This window comes from Magnolia sinica, chromosome 12 (assembly GCF_029962835.1).
Source record: "Magnolia sinica isolate HGM2019 chromosome 12, MsV1, whole genome shotgun sequence".
Lineage (NCBI taxonomy): Eukaryota > Viridiplantae > Streptophyta > Magnoliopsida > Magnoliales > Magnoliaceae > Magnolia > Magnolia sinica.
This window is the reverse complement of record NC_080584.1, coordinates 68,416,976-68,435,954: the sequence shown is the minus strand read 5'-3', so window position 1 is coordinate 68,435,954 and position 18,979 is coordinate 68,416,976. Positions and strand designations below refer to the sequence as shown.

General features: G+C 39.7%; 1 protein-coding gene across 3 annotated transcripts; it reads right to left on the bottom strand.

The window, feature by feature from the left end:
- Window positions 1-656: 656 nt before the first annotated feature.
- LOC131221585 (cysteine-rich receptor-like protein kinase 15) lies at window positions 657-10,353 on the bottom strand. 3 transcript variants are annotated; one of them, XM_058216868.1, is made up of 7 exons: window positions 9,442-10,353; window positions 4,234-4,353; window positions 3,697-3,890; window positions 3,090-3,300; window positions 1,697-1,934; window positions 1,333-1,420; window positions 657-1,195 (listed from the first exon to the last, which is right to left on the bottom strand). In XM_058216868.1, exons 1-7 carry the CDS (start codon window positions 10,271-10,273, stop codon window positions 887-889), a joined length of 1,992 nt encoding a protein of 663 aa, XP_058072851.1. In that variant the 5' UTR covers window positions 10,274-10,353; the 3' UTR covers window positions 657-886. The 3 variants fall into 3 exon arrangements, with proteins under 3 accessions (XP_058072851.1, XP_058072850.1, XP_058072852.1); XM_058216867.1 differs by having other exon boundaries at window positions 1,270-1,420; window positions 9,442-10,352; XM_058216869.1 differs by lacking the exon at window positions 4,234-4,353 and having other exon boundaries at window positions 1,270-1,420; window positions 9,442-10,352.
- Window positions 10,354-18,979: the final 8,626 nt, after the last annotated feature.

Below are 18,979 nucleotides of genomic sequence, written 5' to 3'. Positions count from 1 at the left end.
GTGGGTGCCTACTCTATGTATGTAGCCTTTCTTATCAGCAAAGTCACAGGTGGTGTGCTCCCACCTTTCTCCAACAACAACAACAACAACAAAAAAGATGGGCCATGATATATGATATGGAATTTTGACAAATCAACAAGATTATAGGTGGTGTGATCTCAGCTTTCTAAAAAATTAATAATAATAATAATAATAATAATGAGAGAGAGATGTTGCCTATTAGGAAACACTGTGCATTTCATTCATGCATATAAACACCACTGCCTCAACATGAACTACTTAGATCTTGCATATGCGAACGACTAAGAGGAGTGACATCATGTTGAAATTTACACAAGAAGACTATGAAGATGAATGTCTTGGCATCAAAGGGGATAATGGGTGGTGGCCTAGAGAAGTATGTAAAGAGGAGAAACAAAAACTCACTTTGCATTCCATGGAAGAGTGAACATGTATGCACTTGTGTTTATTGATGGCTTAACCCCTATATAGGATGCTATCCAAACTCAAGACAAACTAGGATATGACAACCCATTAAGCAGCTCATGTTCTAACTAAGATATGTAGACCTGATGTCCAAGTCATCTAATTACTCGCTAACCAGATACTAGCCAAACTAAACATGGAAGCAAACGAGACTAAACGGACCTGGAAAATGATTCTCAACAAATAGGATCTTGAAATATATATTAAAACTTCAATTAACATAATCCCCAAATGTTTCAAGTCCAGCAAGCATCTACGTATCGATAAAAGATGGGAACTTACATGGAGAAGGCATCATTACAAATATACATGTTTTTGGTAAGCCAAGGTTGAACCACGGCCCACAGAGATCACATCCCAACCCAATAGAGCATGAGACTGACTGATCAGATGGGCCCACTCATCTGGGTTGGAAAGTAGAGATAGTTACCTCATTCATAGAGCCCATTTTGGCACTTCCTGAAGATTGATCTGATTCAATGACCACTCTTGAGACAAAAAATCCTGGTTGTGTAGGTTGTGGAAGATCCATAGATTCGCTTCCCAGCATGAGAACAACCAAGGACATGGTCGGCCTATCTGCCGCATCTTGTTGAACACATAGTAGCCCAATGTGGATCCATCTCAACACTTCACTTGTCTTACATGTCTGGGCTAACAAAGGATCAATCAACTTCATAGTTCTTCCATCACACCATAATTCCCATGCCTGTAATATGACATTTCATGTAAGAATATGAGACTAAGAAGGGGTGTTTTAATTCGAGTTACTGAGAAACATACATAAGTCAGGAGGCTCAGAGCATGGTTAGGAAGATGGTGACCATTGTTCCTTTTTCCGCTTACAATCTCTAGCAGTAAAACTCCAAAGCTGTAGACATCAGATTTCACAGAGAATCGCCCTCCCATTGCATACTCTGGTGCCATGTAGCCGCTGTTGGCAATGACCATGGTGGAAGATGCATTAGAAACACTGTCTAAAAAAATGAGAAATTCCAAAGGACTGTGGGCTGGCAGATGTGCAATATCATCAGGTGGTTCCAATGTCTAAATGTCCTGTCCAAGAAATCAGAACCAGTCCAATGATTTGGTGTGTGATCAACATTTTTAATTAACGATTTCATTAGTAATCATGGAATATGACGAGTCTGATTAGGAGATGGAAAGTGTGATATGTATTGCCAAAGTAGAGCATTGCATGCCTACTTACTATGTTCCGACGACTCTGTTGGTATTGACCTGACTTTGATTTCCTCCCAAAAAGCGTGCCATTCCAAAGTCGGAAATCTTTGGGTTCATCTCATGGTCCAACAAAACATTGCTAGCTTTTAAATCCCTGTGAATGATTCTGAGTCTTGAGTCTTCGTGGAGATAAACAAGGCCCTTTGCAATTCCACCTATAATATTATGACACCTTTCCCAGCCTAATTGAGCTCGCTTGATTGGATCTGAAAATAACATGCATATTGAGTTGGATCATATTCTACTTATTGATTTTAATCAAACTATGTGATAGACTATTACATAATGCTTGTGGGAGTTTTGTGCTCTAGAGCCCAAATAAAATATTAGGGTTGCCCAAGTTGTCAGTTCATTCAAAATTATTTATTTATTTATTTTTTTAAAGAAACCGAAAATTTCATAGATGAAAGTGATTTACAACCATTCAGGAGGGACCCTACAAAAAGGAAGGGGACCACACCCATCATTTGAGCCTAACTGGACACAGAATACACACAAGCAACAGACATTGGAAATGCCAACAAACGGAGATAAGGGCCAACCAAACCATCAGGTACGCCGTAAGTTTCCGAGGCCCGCCTGATCGAGGAGAAGAGCGCCCCGGACCTTAGCTGGAAGGGCATACTTGGAGACAAAATAATTATTAGACTTCTGCCGTAACTTTTATCATGAATGTTGATAGTAACAGGATTTGTGTAGCTGATCGTAATTAGTTGGGATAAGGCTTATATGATGATGAGTTGGGTCATGGTTAGGTTGGTTAGAACTCAATTTGAATTAAATTTACACTGCGTATCATAAGGTGTGTTCGATTGCACTAAATATCATGATATTTCATGATTGTTGTAACTAACACAGTTGGTAGGGTTAAGGAAATTTCACAACAGGGTTGGAGTTAATTTATTTATTTAAAGGCCGATGATCTTTCAATTGGTACAATTTTGGGATATCCATTGTAGGCCGGGCTACATGATTGTCCTCCCCCCCCCCCCCGCCAAAAAAAAAAAAAAAAAGAAAGTTTGGAGCATATATACCATTTAGTTCTATTTACGATAGAAATGGAGATTGCCTGGTGCAACTAATTTAGATGATCTTAACCACTTACCTATGTTTTCCTTTTGACATTATGATCCAATAGTATGTTGGTTTGTTAATTGACTGGTATGGTGACTGAGCTTCTAAAGAGTAGTCATATTGGGCTGACAATTTGGGTCCCATTCCACATGTTACCAGCTTTGCCGTTTAGGTTTGTTTATAGTGCTTGTGTGCACCTACAACCACATAGCCATGGATACATGTAACTTACACGTGTGTTGGTGTGGTGAAATTCAAAATTTGAAGAAGAAAGAAAGGATTCATACTAAAGAGGAAGACATCCAAGCTAGTGTTTGGCATGTATTCATAGATGAGCAGTTTCTCTCCTTTCTCTATGCAGCAAGACAAGAGCCTGACAAGGTTCCTATGTTGGAGTTTGGCAATCAATATGACTTCATTCTTGAATTCCTTCAGACCTTGCCCTGAACTTCTTGAAAGCCTTTTAACTGCAATTTCCTTCCCATTAGATAGCATTCCCTGAAATGATTTTCCATGCAATGGTTAATTAGAAAATTCATGTAGCCTATTCAGTTTAGGACTTATTCAACTACTCCAAGTAAAAGATGTGTTTGGATGCCAGAGCAAATCGAACTTCAAACATTCAGTTGATTCGAGATGACCTCACCAAATTAATGAGTTTTCTCAGTAATTGTAATGAGGATGTAGCCATTACATTGCAATTACATAGATGTTAGTACAACCTAGAGTCTGCGTCCTTGTTATGCTCAACAAATTAAGGCTGTGTTGGTTGCACTCATGATATTTGGTGCAACCAAATGCAGCCTAAAACTTTCCTCATTCCATTTTTCATAGAATAAAAATCTCTAATTGGTTCGATTGTGAATCCAAATGCATTCATTCAATTGCCTTTACCTTATATACAGGGCCAAATCCACCTTCTCCGAGCTTATTTTCATCAGAGAAGTTGTTCGTAGCAGCTTGTATTGTAACTAAGTCAATCAACGGCAGATCTTGTGTTTCCTCACCATTCATGCTTGAGTCCATGAGTTCCAAGCCAACCGGAGGCCCCGAATAATTTAATAGTGCAAGGTGCCGCTTCTCTTTCACTGGTTTAGAAATGACAAAACATGAAATTAGTCAATGGCATTTCTGTTTCAGCCTAAAATTTAGACCCTGCCCTCGTCTAGGGCCTAAACTTAGGATCATTTGTGGAAAATGGAAGATGTACATTCCTAGATTCATGCTGATGCCAGGACTCGGAAAATATCTTCAGATCTAGGCATGACATACTTATTATTTCTTTTTCTGGCATAAAAAGCAGCTCAAAGCCCAATCCAGAGGCCAAAAAATAAAATCCAACCCCGGACCATGGTGGGCTTCACCCAAGAGCCCAATGGTCTGGCCCAGCCTTTTTATGTTTTGTTTTGTTTTTTTGTTTTTTTTCCTGACCTTCTGGCGACCTCTTCCTTCGCCGTCGGTAGCAGTAAACACAACAACTGAATAGAGCCAACACCAGAACCGATGCTACACTAGTGAAGATTATAATCTTTGATTGGTTCCCTCCATGCCCTGTCAGAAAAGCAAAACATTTCTGATTTCAATTGCAATACACATTGTTTGGTCAGTGTTTCGATGTACACTGTGGACAGAAAAAAAAAAAGAAAAAAAGAACAAAAGATAAGTTCCAACTTACAGGATAAGGTGATTGATTGCCTTCTTAAGACCAGAAAAAGGTGGTTTTTTGTATTTTTTTATTTTATTCATTTATTTTTAATTTCTGATATTTTAATCTTGTTTAATTTAGTTTGAGAAATGCGCCAATGCTCTAAGACTAAGTTAATAGCGTTCCTAGTTGCATCTGTCACTTGGACAGTCCAATTGATCGACAATGTCCAGAATTCATTTTACGAGCCACAATGCAAGAAATAGCACTGATTGGATTATTAGAAGGAAAAAAAAAAAAAAAACAACACTGATTGGATTATCAAACCCATCTTTGATTTTGTCCTTGTTTTTGTAGCCATCTTTTTCTGAGCTGTTGATGGGATGGTTAGGATTATTTGAACATTTTGACACTTGAGAAAAATAAGCAATCTGTAATGGTTGGGCTAAAAAGATGAAGCTAATGATGGTGTAAAGGATTTGTGTAATCGATCCCAATTACTTTAGGATTGGACCTATTTTTGCGTAAATGATTTGGACTGTCCAAATTTAGGGATAATTATCAGACAAGTATGATTAATAGTCAGATTAATGCGATATTTGCATGGTAGCCCATAGAACCTGTGTTGGACTTAATGTACAGTCTAGATCAAGCGATAGGATAGTGTCCAAATGAAACTAGGAGCATTATAACATAGTGCTCCAGGAGAATTTGAGTATTTCTCATTTATTTATTTTTGTTTTGCTTATATCCCTAAATACACGGAGTTCTAAATGTTGAAGCCATTAATTTCAAATACGATTTTGTAAACCATGGTGCTGAGGTGTGGAGTTTTTTTTTTTTTCACACACACCACGCATGCCGTAGGGGAATTTCACCACCCATGGGTCTCGAACCCAAGACCTCGTCTTGAAACTCCTCAAAGTCTACCACCCAGGCAAGAACCTCGTGTCGAGGTGTGGAGTTGACTATTGTGGGACCATGTGCAACGATAAAATAAGCATAATCTTTGGGAAAATACTCTAATTCTCTCCATTATAAGTTACAATGCACCTAGTTTTATTGGGACACTTTAACAATCCAATCCACTGATCTAATTTGAATTTTATTTTTTCTCCAAAAAATGGTATTAAATGGTTAGGAATATATATTAGTGGGATGAGCTCTACATCTTGCATGAGTTTTGGTTCTTTCGAGCATTTGAGTAGTCTTTTATATCAGCTTGACATTATTCACACGAAATTAGTTTTTATTTTTAATTTTCTCATAATTCTTAAAAGAAATGGTACGCAATTGTTAGGGATACATGTTAGTGAGTTGACTTCTATAGATTGTATGAATTTCAACTGTTTTGGGGGGTATTTTAGTGATCCTAAATCGGCCCGACACTAGTCATCTATATTTAATTTTTAATTTTACTCAAATTTTTTGAGAAAAAATAATATTTTAGAGAGTTAGAGAGATGCATTACTATGATGAGTTCCACATGTTGCATGAATTTTGGGCTGTCTTGGATAATTTAAATGGTCATAAAATAGCATTCTAGTATTCATCCAAATTAAATTATTATTATTTTTTTTTTCAAATTTCTTATAGTGACATAATTGATAAGTAATGTTTTTGTATTCATGTTTTTCATTTGATATCACTTTATCGCTTTAACTTCACTTCATACTACATGCACTGGTATCTTGTGGACTTGTATGGCTGTGATGGTACCGTAGTAAAATGACAATATATGGGAAATGGTACCATGAGGTCAACCTCATGGGAACTTCCCATGATGTCCAGCTGTGTGGGCCCCACCGTGATGTGCATCGAACATCAATCCCATCAGTCTGATGCACCATTCCTTGGTGGGCCACGGGCTTAAAAATCAAGTCAATCCATGACTTGGGTGGGCCACACCACATACAATAGTGGGGAGGGGTTACCCTCCCGTTAAAACATTCATAATCATTTATTGGGCCAATCGAGATGTGGTTCACAAATCCAAACCATCCATTGTGTGTGCCCCACTTGGAAGAGTGGTCAAACCAAGTTTCATCCGCATCAAAAACTCATGTGGGCTCCACCAAGTACTTTTATATGTTTTAGGCATATCTTCGTAGTGTTTTAGATGGTATGGTTCACCTGAGTTTGGTATACAGTTGATTTTTGGCATACCCCATAACCTAAAAGGGACCCATCAAATGCATCGTGTTGATGTTACTTCCCATGAGGTTGACCTTATAGTACCATTTCTGTGTATGTGTGTGTGTGTATACACGAAAACGCTCACCTACGAACCAGTTCGTACCTATTACATACGAACTTTTTTGAGAACCCATCATACGTGATGTGGATCCAAAATCTGAACCGTTCATGTGAAGCAGCACCTCGTGAAATCCCCCGGGACCAAGTTTTACTTTGATCTAGAACTTTGATGGGCCATGAAAAATTAAAATAGTTTCCTCCCTTGATTTGCATTTCTCTTTGCTATGGCCCACCAGAATTTTAGATCAGGGTGAAAATTTCTCACATGAGGTTTCATGGGATTCCGCATCACATGGACCGTTCAGATTAGACACCCATGACACGTGTGCAAAGGTGCGCAGGGGAGCATGACTCTCTCTCTCTCTCTCTCTCTCTCTCTCTATATATATATATAGCGGAACGCTCACCTGCGAACCAGTTTGCACGGATTATCTACGAACTTTTTTGAGAACTCATCATATCTGATGATTCTCGAAAATCTAAACGATGCACATGAAGCAGAACCTCATGAAACCCCCTCCAACCAATTTTTACTTTGAACCAAAACTTCGGTGGGCCATAAAAATGCAAACAGTTTCTTCCCTGGATTTGAATTTCTCTTTACCATGGCCCACCAGAATCTTAGATCAGGGTGATAATTTACCCCCTAATTGTTTCATGGGATTCTGCATCTTATGGACCATTTGGATTCAACACCCATGAGACGTGTGCAAAGGTGCGCACGTGCGTAGGTGCGTAAGAGAGCATGCCTCATATAGCGGAATGCTCACCTGCGAACCAGTTCGCACGGACTACCTACGAACTTTTTTGAGAACTCACCTCTCTCTCTCTCTCTCTCTCTCTCTCTCTCTCTCTCTCTCTCTCTATATATATATATATATATATGAATTTCTAATTTAAGCCTCTTAAGTTTTGATTATCAAACAACCTGCAACATTATTCTTACCAAACAATGACTCATTACACTATTACAAACATGTTTAAAACCAAAAACTAGAAACATATTTTGAATACTCTTATCTTTTTAATATATATATATATATATGATCATTATGCGCTTTAACGTTTGTTACGACCTGTAACGGAACAGATGCATGGCCTGCCTTTATCGTTATTAAACATTTGAATTCCACGTGGATTAGTTCAATTCAGTTGTCTCCTGTAATTAAGGTGAACTCACTTGGATCCCACATAAATATACATCAGACCGAGTCAAATGACTCGATTACTTAGAAAATCGTTCCTAAGCATCACTCGGTAGTGGACCAACATGGCTCGTTGATCAAGTGGTCTGCGATCAAAGAGTCGTTATTTTCTACACTGATGTAGAGCAGGTCGCAGACAGTTTCATGGCCAAGATGGATCAGAAAAGGCCCGGTCGAAGACAGAAGTGATCCGGACCATCAGACCTTAGATCGGGCGTATCTCGCAATCCGGAATGAGTTATCTGACGTAAAATATATGATTTTGGGGTAGAACGAGCTACTTTAGCCAACCAACCCCGCTACGCCGGGTTACGCAGCCCGGAATTGTGAAAAACCCCTTGATCGACGGTCGTTTCCCTGTTTTAATTTCGTTTTTACTATAAATAGTAAGTTTTAGTTTGATTATAACTCTTCATCCGTCGGGCTTTAGGAGTTGTGCCTAACGTGAAAAGAGCTTAGAATAATTAGGAGAACGGTTTGGTGAAGCCAAATAGGAGACTTACTATTTTTGGCCGAAAACCTTGCACACTAGTAGACATCACGACCGTCTATAAATAGTAAGTTTACTATTTATAGTAAGTCACGGATTCTACGAGTTTGAGTTGTAGTTTGATTCTGATTTCTTTCCCATTGCTTGGTACCCTTATTTAAATGGTTGTGAACTCGTTTTTAATTATTCATCAATCAATTTCAAATTTATTAGAATTTATTTCTATTTTCTGCTTTCTTTCCCCGTGGATTCGAGAAGTCTCTGTGAGGAGTCCAGAGAAGTTCCGTGGATTCGGAATAGTTATCCTCTTGAGGAAGACGGTGCTCGACCTCACGTCCTCCCCTGTGTCATACACGTTGCACAAATAAGTCACACATACCAGATGCACATATTCTATATCTACGCCGTCCATCTCTTTTTCCAAATCATTTTAGGGTGTGATCCCAAAATGAACTTGATTTAAATCTCAGGTGGACCACACCATAGGAATCAGTAGTGACTAACCATTAAAAACTTCTTGTGGGACCCAAGTTTTGGAGAAGGCTAATATTTATATTTTCCCCTTCATCTAGGTCTTTGTGATCTTATCAACAGGTTGGATGGCAAATAAACATTACAAAGGGCTTATATAGATTTGGATCTTATCAATCCAAGCGAAATTCAACCTCAAGAGGACTTATCCTATAGGAAGCTGAATACTGAAACTCAGGAGGAATTATCCTATCAGGAAACTGAATACTCAACCTCAAGTCCCCACTTTTGGGTGCAACTCTTGAACAGACATTTCTACACAAAATCGATCTTTACCTCCACTAAATGAAAATCAATCCAATTGGTTTTCATTGAGTGGGCTTTTATAGATTTGGAGAAAAAAAAAAAACATTCAGGATGCAGGCAACAAAACGACCCTCGATATTCTATCCCGAACCAGGGTGTCGGCTGAAAACAACTATCTTACAGTGCGTCCAAATGAGCCCTAATGCAACTCGACTCGAACCCAAAGGGTTGGGACCAATTGTCAACATTTGCAAAATCATGCTTACCGGAGGGAGCATCAGTTGTTGACGAAGGAGGACGACGAAAGGCGGACGGTGCAGCAGCATAAAAAGGGAACACCTCATACCTCATAGCACAACTCGCCCCTATAATAACAGCCCCGTCCTTTCCATCGCAGCACACCGGAATCTCAGAAATAGCTGCTTCTAGGCATGTGTTGCAGTCACTTCTTGATAAATCAGGGGTGCACTGCACAATCGCATATATCTTCTGAGATGCTGTAAAATTAGCTTCTCCCATCGCCACCATCCGAACAGAAGGACTAAATGCGGCCTTTGAAGAAAGATTTTTCAATAGACCATTCAGTGTATGGTTAAATCGTCGTGGGTCTGATATATTGTGCTGTCTCCGCATTAATGCTAACGAATTGATTGATGGATCATACACAGATTGGAAGTTACGGTCTGAGTAACGCAACATACAGATATCATACCATATGACTGCTTCTCTCCTGTTGGGACACTTCTGTTTGATATCTTGAGTCGCCTGGTTGACGCAGGCATTGCAGGTGTCAAAAGAAACATCCCCTCTGCAAAGGAAGAGGCCGAAGGCGGTGTTGGGATTTCCACCCCTCTCAGTGTAAAAGAAAGTGACAAAATGAGCGTTGAAAGTTAGAATGGGGAGAAGGGCGTTGAGATTAGTTTCGAAGGTTGTATTAGCGGTGTAAGCAGCTACTGAGCAGTTGGAGTAGTAGAACTCATTGTAGAACTGCTCTGCATGAGAGAAGGAATTGAAGAGAAAAAGAAGTAAGAAAGATAGTTGGAAAATATGCATCTCTTCTTCCTTAGTATGGAAAGGGAAGAGAATATGGAACCTCATTCTGAAACTAGTATAAATTTCCCATGATCTCGTCTGCAGTACCTAGTCATACCATAGGGCCGCACATGAAGAGACGATTTGACTAGAGCACTCCATATTCTTTCTTGCAGTGGATGTCCCACAATTCATAGCTGATGGTGATTGGGTGGTTGGAGTCATTAATACAAATAATCGAATTTAATTTAGACATTGATATGAAAATTCAACACTAACATCCACCACATGAAATCAACGACTAGGATCATCCATAAAGCATGATCCAATGCACGTGTCTCATCCACAGCAATTCTATTAGCTAAGTTTGAACGAGTACAAATATCCATTAAGAATGATCGTGATTGGCTCTCATGTTCTCTAATTCCTATTAATTATTCTTTGGAAATGATCTACAAATATCCATTAAGAATGATCGTGATTGGCTCTCATGTTCTCTAATTCCTATTAATTATTCTTTGGAAATGATCTATTCATCTCGCATCCGCCCATTTCAGACGTACTGGATGATTAGAGAATTGTGTGTTTGGAAACATTATCTATTCAAAGTAGGGGCCACTGGATGGATGGACCTGATTAATTCAATACACTGCCACTTGTACTATGGGGAATCGATCTGCAATATTCCAGTTCTACCAGCTCCACCGTATCATCTCCAATTGTCTCTTTCTTTATTGCTTTACCTTTTACTGGTTCTACCGCCAAATGAATGGATGGTGTACATATAGTAAATACATTATGATGGGCCCCACAGAACTTTGATATTCTTTCCATCGTTCATTCCATTACGGACTGAAGACTACCGGGCTCTTCCGCATGCGTACATACACCAGCAACGACGCTGGTGTGTGGTACAGCAGCTAATCCTCTTCCAGCGTCATGATTAACTATATTAATTTAGGCATGGGCAACAAATTCAAAGGTTCATATTGTTCTGTTGGAGAAAATTTTGAGCAGTAGACATGGTAGGACACAACATATCAATGTTCTAGTCTGAGTAATGCTGCGGAGATTAGCTCTTCTATTCCTACACATGTGGATGAACGTAATGTGTGTACGAAATCTGATTAGTCCATCAACATCATCCCAAAAATCAAGCTATCCAAACCCAAGTGGGCAACATCGCACAGAAAAATGGGAATGGGACACACACCATTGAAACCTTCCTAGTCCCACCAATGTCTTGGATCAGGCTAATCTTTGATTGATCCCTTTATCCTGGATGTACTCACCTTATAATGAACAGTTTAGATTGTTGTTAAAAGCTGTCTTTAATGTTGGACTTCTGAGATGCTCGACAAGTTGAGGGACTGGCTCGACTAGTCGAGGGTTATGTAGATGGTGTGTGGTTTGTGCACGGTTTGTGTAAATTTGAGGCGGTTTGTAGGGATATGTGCAAGTAGGAGTTTCCCATCTATAAATAAGAATCCCTAGGGCTATTCTGAGATATTCTAAGGCTTTCTAAAGTATTCTAAAGGGTTTCTAGAATGGGTTCTAGGGTTTCAAAGGGTGTAGCAAGGTTGAGATTCGAGGTTGTTCGAATCAGGTAAGTCTTTTATCTTTGTAATTTATGCTTTCATAGTGAAGATCTGTCATTTTGTGCTGTGGTTTTTTTCTCAAAAGGGTTTTCCACATTAAATGTTTGTGTTTCTCTTATGATTGCTTAGCGTTATTGGATTGCTATCCTAAATCCATATCTGTGTGATTCTGGAGTACAAATCCCAACAAGTGGTATCAGAGCAATCGTTGGGGCACAGATCTAAATTTGCAGGATTAACAATAATGAAAAACGGCAAGTTTGATATTAAGAAGTACTCAGGCAAAAATAATTTTGAGTTATGGAATATTAAGATGATTAGTCTATAAACCAAGCAAGGCGAAGCTAAGGCTCTTGAGGAGCAGAAACCGACTATGAAGGATGAAGAATGGGAGATTCTTGATGGTAATACTTTAACCTCCATCCGTTTGTGTCTCATTGATAAGGCTCTCTATAACGTCATGAGGGAGAAAACCGTGGCTAAGTTATGGGCGAAGTTAGAGGATGTCTATGCAAAAAAAAAAAATCCCTTTAAAAATTGCCTACACTTGAAGCGACAGTGGTATAAATTCAAGATGGCAGAGGGTGGAGATTTAGAGGCCCATTTAAGCAACTTTAATAAATTGGGTTGCAAATTGTTGGATATGGAGGAATTGATGAAAGATAAGGAACAAGCATGTATGATGCTTAATTCTCTTTTAACATCTTATGAGTCATTCTAGGATACAATGTGCACCATAAATAAAACTCCGAGTGTCGACACCGTTATCTCAGCCCTTCAAGGGAAGCCTATGAGAAAGTTAAATGGTGACATGAGGGCATCTTCTGATGCACTGTTTATGAGAGGTAGGAATTCTGAACAAGGTATAGGATCTTCAAGTTATAGATCTAAATTCAAGAGCAAGGGAAACGATAAGATAAAGTGCTGGAACTGTAGGATGGAATGACACATGAAGAAGGATTGTGCAAATCCTAAATCTAAGAGAGAAAAATCTGAGGCTTCATGCAAGAAGGCCAATGCTGACACGTCAGATGGAATGAGTGGATATGATGGTGATATGTTGTTTACAATCAGTCGCACATACAATGATTGTAGGGGTGAGTGGATTTTAGACACAGGGGCATTCTTTCGCATAACTCCTCATCGGAGTTGGTTCTCCATCTACAGGGAGTGTGATGGTGGATGGGTATTTATCGGCAATGATAGTGTCTGTAATGTTGTGGTTGTTGGTATGGTGCGCATCAAAATATTTGATGGGGTGGAGCGTACCTTGACTGATGTCTGGCACGTTCCTAATTTGAAGAAGAATATGATTTCTCTTGGTGTACTTGAGGCAAAAGGATGTAAGTTCATAGGTATTGATGTGCCCTTAAAGTATCTAAGGGGTCGCGTGTTATTATGAAAGCGCAACGACTCGGTAATCTTTACAAATTGATTAGGAGCACTTCAACAGGTGGAGCTGTAGTGGCTGTAGTTGATTCCACCTCTGCACGTGTGTGGCATGCTGGGCATGACCACATGAGCAGAGAGGGCATAAAGGCTGAGACGCGTGGACAGAGATATAGAGCAGGTGTAGCAGTCACCACTTGTGAGAAAAATCACACAGCATAATTGCAGGATATCGGCAAGGTACATGGACGACTCCAACATCGCATACGCTCTCGTTAAAAACGAGGAAGATCCGTTTACTATTTAGATGGCTCTAGGTGAGCTTGGTGTTGAGAAATGGAAGGTGATTATGGACGATGTGATGGACTCGTTGTATTAGATCGACATATGAGAGCCAGTGGAGCTTCCAGTGGGCTATAAAGTGGTTAGATGCAGGTAGATCTTCAAAATGATATAACATATATACGGAGCGAGGCAGGTAGCGAAGGGTCATGCTCAGAGAGAAGGAATCAGCTTCTCAGAGATATTTGCACCGATGGTATAACAAGTGTCTATTAGATTCGTATTAGCGCTGGTTGCCAATTCGACCTTGAGCTGGAAAGGATGGATGTGAAGTCTGAACTTCCGCAAGAGAAATTGGAAGAGCAGATCTATATGAAGTAACTAAATGGCTTCGAAGTTTAAAGAAACTGAGAAAAAAGTTTACAGGAGGTCGTTACACGACCTGTCACCTAGGAGTGGTATAAAATTTGATTCTTTCATGGCGAGTCAGAAATTTTTTAGGAGCGAATTCGATCACTGTGTCGATTGCAAGACATTGAGTGATGACACATTCATTATCCTTGAATTGTATGTTGATGACATATAGATCGCCAATCATGACATGTTTAAAATCAATGTATTGGAGACTCGGTTAAGTGGGACATTCAAGATGAAGGATCTGGGGGCTACAAAGAAGGTTCTCAGTGGTGATATTTATAGAGATTGTAAGAGGAGTAGGCTTTGGTTATCTCAGACTGAATACCTTGAGTAGGTATTGTTCAATTATATGATGGACCAAGGAAAGCCGGTGAGGGTTCCGTACGCGGCTCACTTCAAGTTTTCTTCAGGACATGTCCCAAAACAGATGAAGAAAATCAGGATATGTCTCATGGGCCTTATTCGAATACGATTGTTGGTGGATGCCATGGTCTGTATTAGACCGGTTATTTCATAGGTTATCAGTGTTGTGAGAAAATACCCCGGCAAGCAATATTGGGTGACAGTGAGATGGTAAAGAAGATTGTGTCTTATCTTTTAAGATCACATAAGCAAAGCTAGTATGATATGTGGATTTAAATTACGCAAGTAGTATGAATTCCAGGAAGTCGACTTCAGATTACTCATTTGTACTAGTAGGTAGAGTAATTAGTTGGATGTCGTAGCTTCAGTTCGTGGTGGTTGTTTCCATGACCGAAGTAGAATATATGGCAATGATGGAGGTACTTGAGGAAGGAGGTGTAACACTTGAGAAGATTCACAGCAGTGTGAATCCAACGAACATGCTCACAAAAGTCGTTCCTACAGAGAAGTATAAGTTTTGTGCTACTTCTCTGGGCATGGCGATGGCGTAAAAGAAGGATGGAGTATGCACAAGAAGCGGTAATGAAACTATGATGCAATATAGAGATAAGAGAAGATGTCAAGAAGATAAATATTTGAATATTGAAGACATGGTGGAGATTGTTATTAAAAGATGTCTTTAATCTTGAACTTCTAAGATGCTCAACTAGTTGAGGGACTGTCTCGACTAGTCGAAGGTCCCTTCGATTATTCGAATCCCTATCTCGACTAGTCGAGGGTTATGCAGAAGGTGCGCGGTTTGTGCGCGGATTATGTAAATTTGAGGCAGTTTCTAAGGATGTGTGTAATTGGGAGTTTTCCATCTATAAATATGAGTCCTTAGGGCCATTTTAAGATAATATAACGTTTTCTAAAGTATTTTAAAGGGTTTTTAGAGGGGGTTCTAGGGTTTCAAAAGGTGTAGCAAGGGTGAGATTCGAGGTTGTTCGAATCGGGTAAGTCTTTTTTCTTTGTAATTTATGCTTCGTTTTATGCCTTGTTTTTTTCCCGAAAGGGTTTTCCACGTTAAATATTTGTGTTTCTCTTGTGATTGCTTGGTGTTATTGGATTGCTATCCTAAATCCATATCTGTGTAATTTCACAGCACAAATCCCAATGTAGATGTCATGTAAAAGTTGTAGTGGGCCCAAGAAAGGTTTTAATGGTGGACATCCATTCCACTGTTTTTTGTATCTGCCTGATTTTTGGATTCTATGTCCTAATATGTTGCGTGCAACTGGTGGAAATCAAACATTACAATGGCCCCTCAAACGGGAGGGGGAGGAGACATGTTTCACTAGTGCAGGTAAATGCTTTTAACGAATCCCCCTAGCATTACCCTTCCATGCCAACGACCCGGCAACCTTCTAAAAGGGAGCAGATGCCTGTGAGCATGGAGAACAGATTAGGTGAGACCCAGCCTCACCCAAGACAGTGTGGCCCTTACTATAGGGCTTACTTCGATGTACCTATTATGTATCCATGTGGTCTATTTTTTCTAGATAATTTTTTTACATTATTTAAAAAATGAAGTAGATCCAATTATCAGGTGGACCATACCGAAAGAACAGTTGTGATTGACTGTCCTACCATTAAAAACTTCTTAAGGCAGACCTTAATGTTTCTGTATTGTTTATTTACCCTCCAATAAATTGAAAATGTCACATAAGCCAGGATGAAAGTAAAAAATAAATATCAACTTGATCCAAAACTTTTTAAGTCATTAATAGTCAATCAATACTGTTTTCTATAGTAGGGTACACCTGATAATGGGATCTGTTTCATTTTTCAGATAATGTATTAAAATAATTTGGAAAAACGTAGACAGACGGCAGATACATAATACATAGATCAAGGTGGCCCCACGGTTAGGGCCGCACTGTCTTGAGAGGGCGCGGATTAGCTACTGACAGGTTGAGTAGCGAGGATCGCTACCGAAGTGATGTCACCAAGTTATATGGGCCCCACTATGATGTATTTTTTGTATCCACACCAAGTTATATGGACGGTTGTGATGGACTGTCCTACCATTAAAAACTTCTTAAGGCGGGCCTTAATGTTTCTGTATTGTTTATTTACGGTCCAATAAATTGAAAAGGTCACATAAGCCTGGATGAGAGGAAAAAATAAATATCAACTTGATCCAAAACTTTTCTAAGTCATTAATATTCAATCAATACTGTTTTCTATAGTATGGTACACCTGACAATGGGATCTGTTTCATTTTTCAGATAATGTAATAAAATAATTTGGAAAAACGTATAGAGGGCAGATACATAATACATAGATCAAGGTGGCCCCACGGTAAGGGCCGCACCGTCTTGAGAGGGCGAGGATTAGCTACTGACAGGTTGAGTAGCGAGGCTCCCCACTGAAGTGACGTCACCAAGTTATATGGGCTCCACCATGATGTATTTTTGTATCCACACCGTCCATACATTTTGAGAGATCATTTTAGGGAAAAATACAAAGAATGAGGCACATCCAAGGCTGGAGTGGGCCCCACCACAGAAAATAATGGAGAGAGTGACCCCATCGTTGAAGCCTTCCGAAGGTCCACCATGATGTTTACTTCAGATCCAACCTGTTCATGTGTTAAAGCAGACATGAAAGAAGGGAAAACACAAATATCAGCTTGATCAAAAAATTTGTGGCCCTTAGAACATTTTAATGGTGGGCATCACTCTCCCCACTGTTTTCTGTGGTGGGGTCCACTAGAGCTTTGGATCTGACCTATTCTTTAGATTATGTCTTAATATAATCTCTCCAAATGGATGAACGGTGTGGATACAAAACACGCATAATGGTGAGGATAACAGAAGTTGGTGACGTCACTTCACTAGCGAGTCTCGCTATTCAAGCAGTCAGTATCTAATCCGCGTCCGTCTTGACTGAGGCTAGGGTCTCACCTAATCCGCTCTCATGACCTTGGGTGGAGGGATATATCTGCGGTCGTGGTCACGCGCAATCCGCTCCCTGTTGAAAATGATTAAGGATGAGCGTATCTGACACGGACAAGGATTGCGTCCTTAACCTGCCCGGACGGATTAGCTCTGTGGGGCCCAACGTGATGTAAGTGTTTTATCCACGCCGTTCATCGGTTTTCTAAGATCATTTTAAGGTATGATACAAAAAAGGATGCAAGCCCAGGTCTTAAGTGGAGCACAAAGTTAGGATTCAACGTACACCATTAAAAACTTCTTGGGAGCTGGAGAAGTTTCGGATCAAGCTGATATTTGTGTTTTCACTTCATCCACGTCTGCATGACCTTATTAATAGGTTGGATGGTAAAACAACATCACGGTGGATCTTAGAAAGGTTTCAACGGTGGGTATCATTATCAATGCAGTTTCCTTTGATGTGGTCCACTGGAGCTCTATATCTGCTTCCGTTTCAAAACAGATCTTGAAATGATCTTAGAAAAGCGATTAACGGCGTGGATAAAATACTAACATCACGGTGGGCCCCACAGAGAGCTGCCCGGACGGATTACCGTCCGGGCGGGGTAGGTCGCAATCCGCGTCCGTCTGACACGTACAGGCAGGTAGAAATCGATGGGAACACAACCGACCCTAGTAGGATGTGACGTCACCATGATGTATGTATTACATCAACCGTCCGGCAATTTTGCGAGATTGTTTTAGGCCATGGGCCCCAAAATTCAGACCAATGTAAAGTTCAAGAAAACTACACCATAGAATTCAGGGGGATTGAATGTCAAACTTCTCGTGGCCACTGAAAATTTAGATCAATCTGATATTTATTTTGTTTTTTCCCTCCATCAAGGTCTTTGTGATATTACGAACAGGTTAGGTGAAAAATAAACATCATGTCGGCCCTAAGAAGGTTTCAACGCTGGGAATCATTGTCTCCACTGCCTTTTGTGGGGTGGTCCACTTGAACTTTGGATCCACTTCATTTTTCCGCCTGTGCCCTAAAATGATGTCACAAGGTAAATGGACAGTGTGGATATAACATATCCGCCATGGTGGGGGACACACAAGTTGATTACATAAATACACCAGGGACACCACACAATCGGCTTCCGAAATACAAAGGTCATGATGGACAAGCCGACGGAGACTGTTGGTACAATTTTTCAAAAGCGTACCTATCTGTTGCCCTCGCTGAACCATAAATCATTTGAAAATTTTGATCACCAAATTTTAAGAGTCATCGTGGGTGGGTCAACGATGGGCACAAAGGTTGCTAAAATTATAACTTATAATTTCAAATAAATAAATAATAATAATAATAAATTAAGGACAGATTTGAGAACGTATGATTACATTATCCTTAAAGCGTTATTCACCCGTTCTCATAGTGATTGAGAATGCTAATAGGTTACAGACAAATAGTTTGTAGGATACGATGAGCTTATATGAAATTCTGCGTTCTACAAAAACAAAGAATTACGAATGAAACTCTTTGTACATAAAATTTTTTTGGTAGATAAATAAAATAAAATCTCAAATTAGAGAGAAAATTAGAAAAATTGTAGCTAGTTTAGACCACCGCTTTGATCTATTTCTTGAGGACTATTGGGTAAGGTTCACATTGATCTTTGCTGACTTGATCTCTTCTTGTTGAGTCGTATGTGAGAGTGGTTTGAGTTATTGGTGATGGTCCAATGAACCACTCAAGCACTGTTTATATAGGTCAGGCTTGCTGGTTGTTTTGTTCC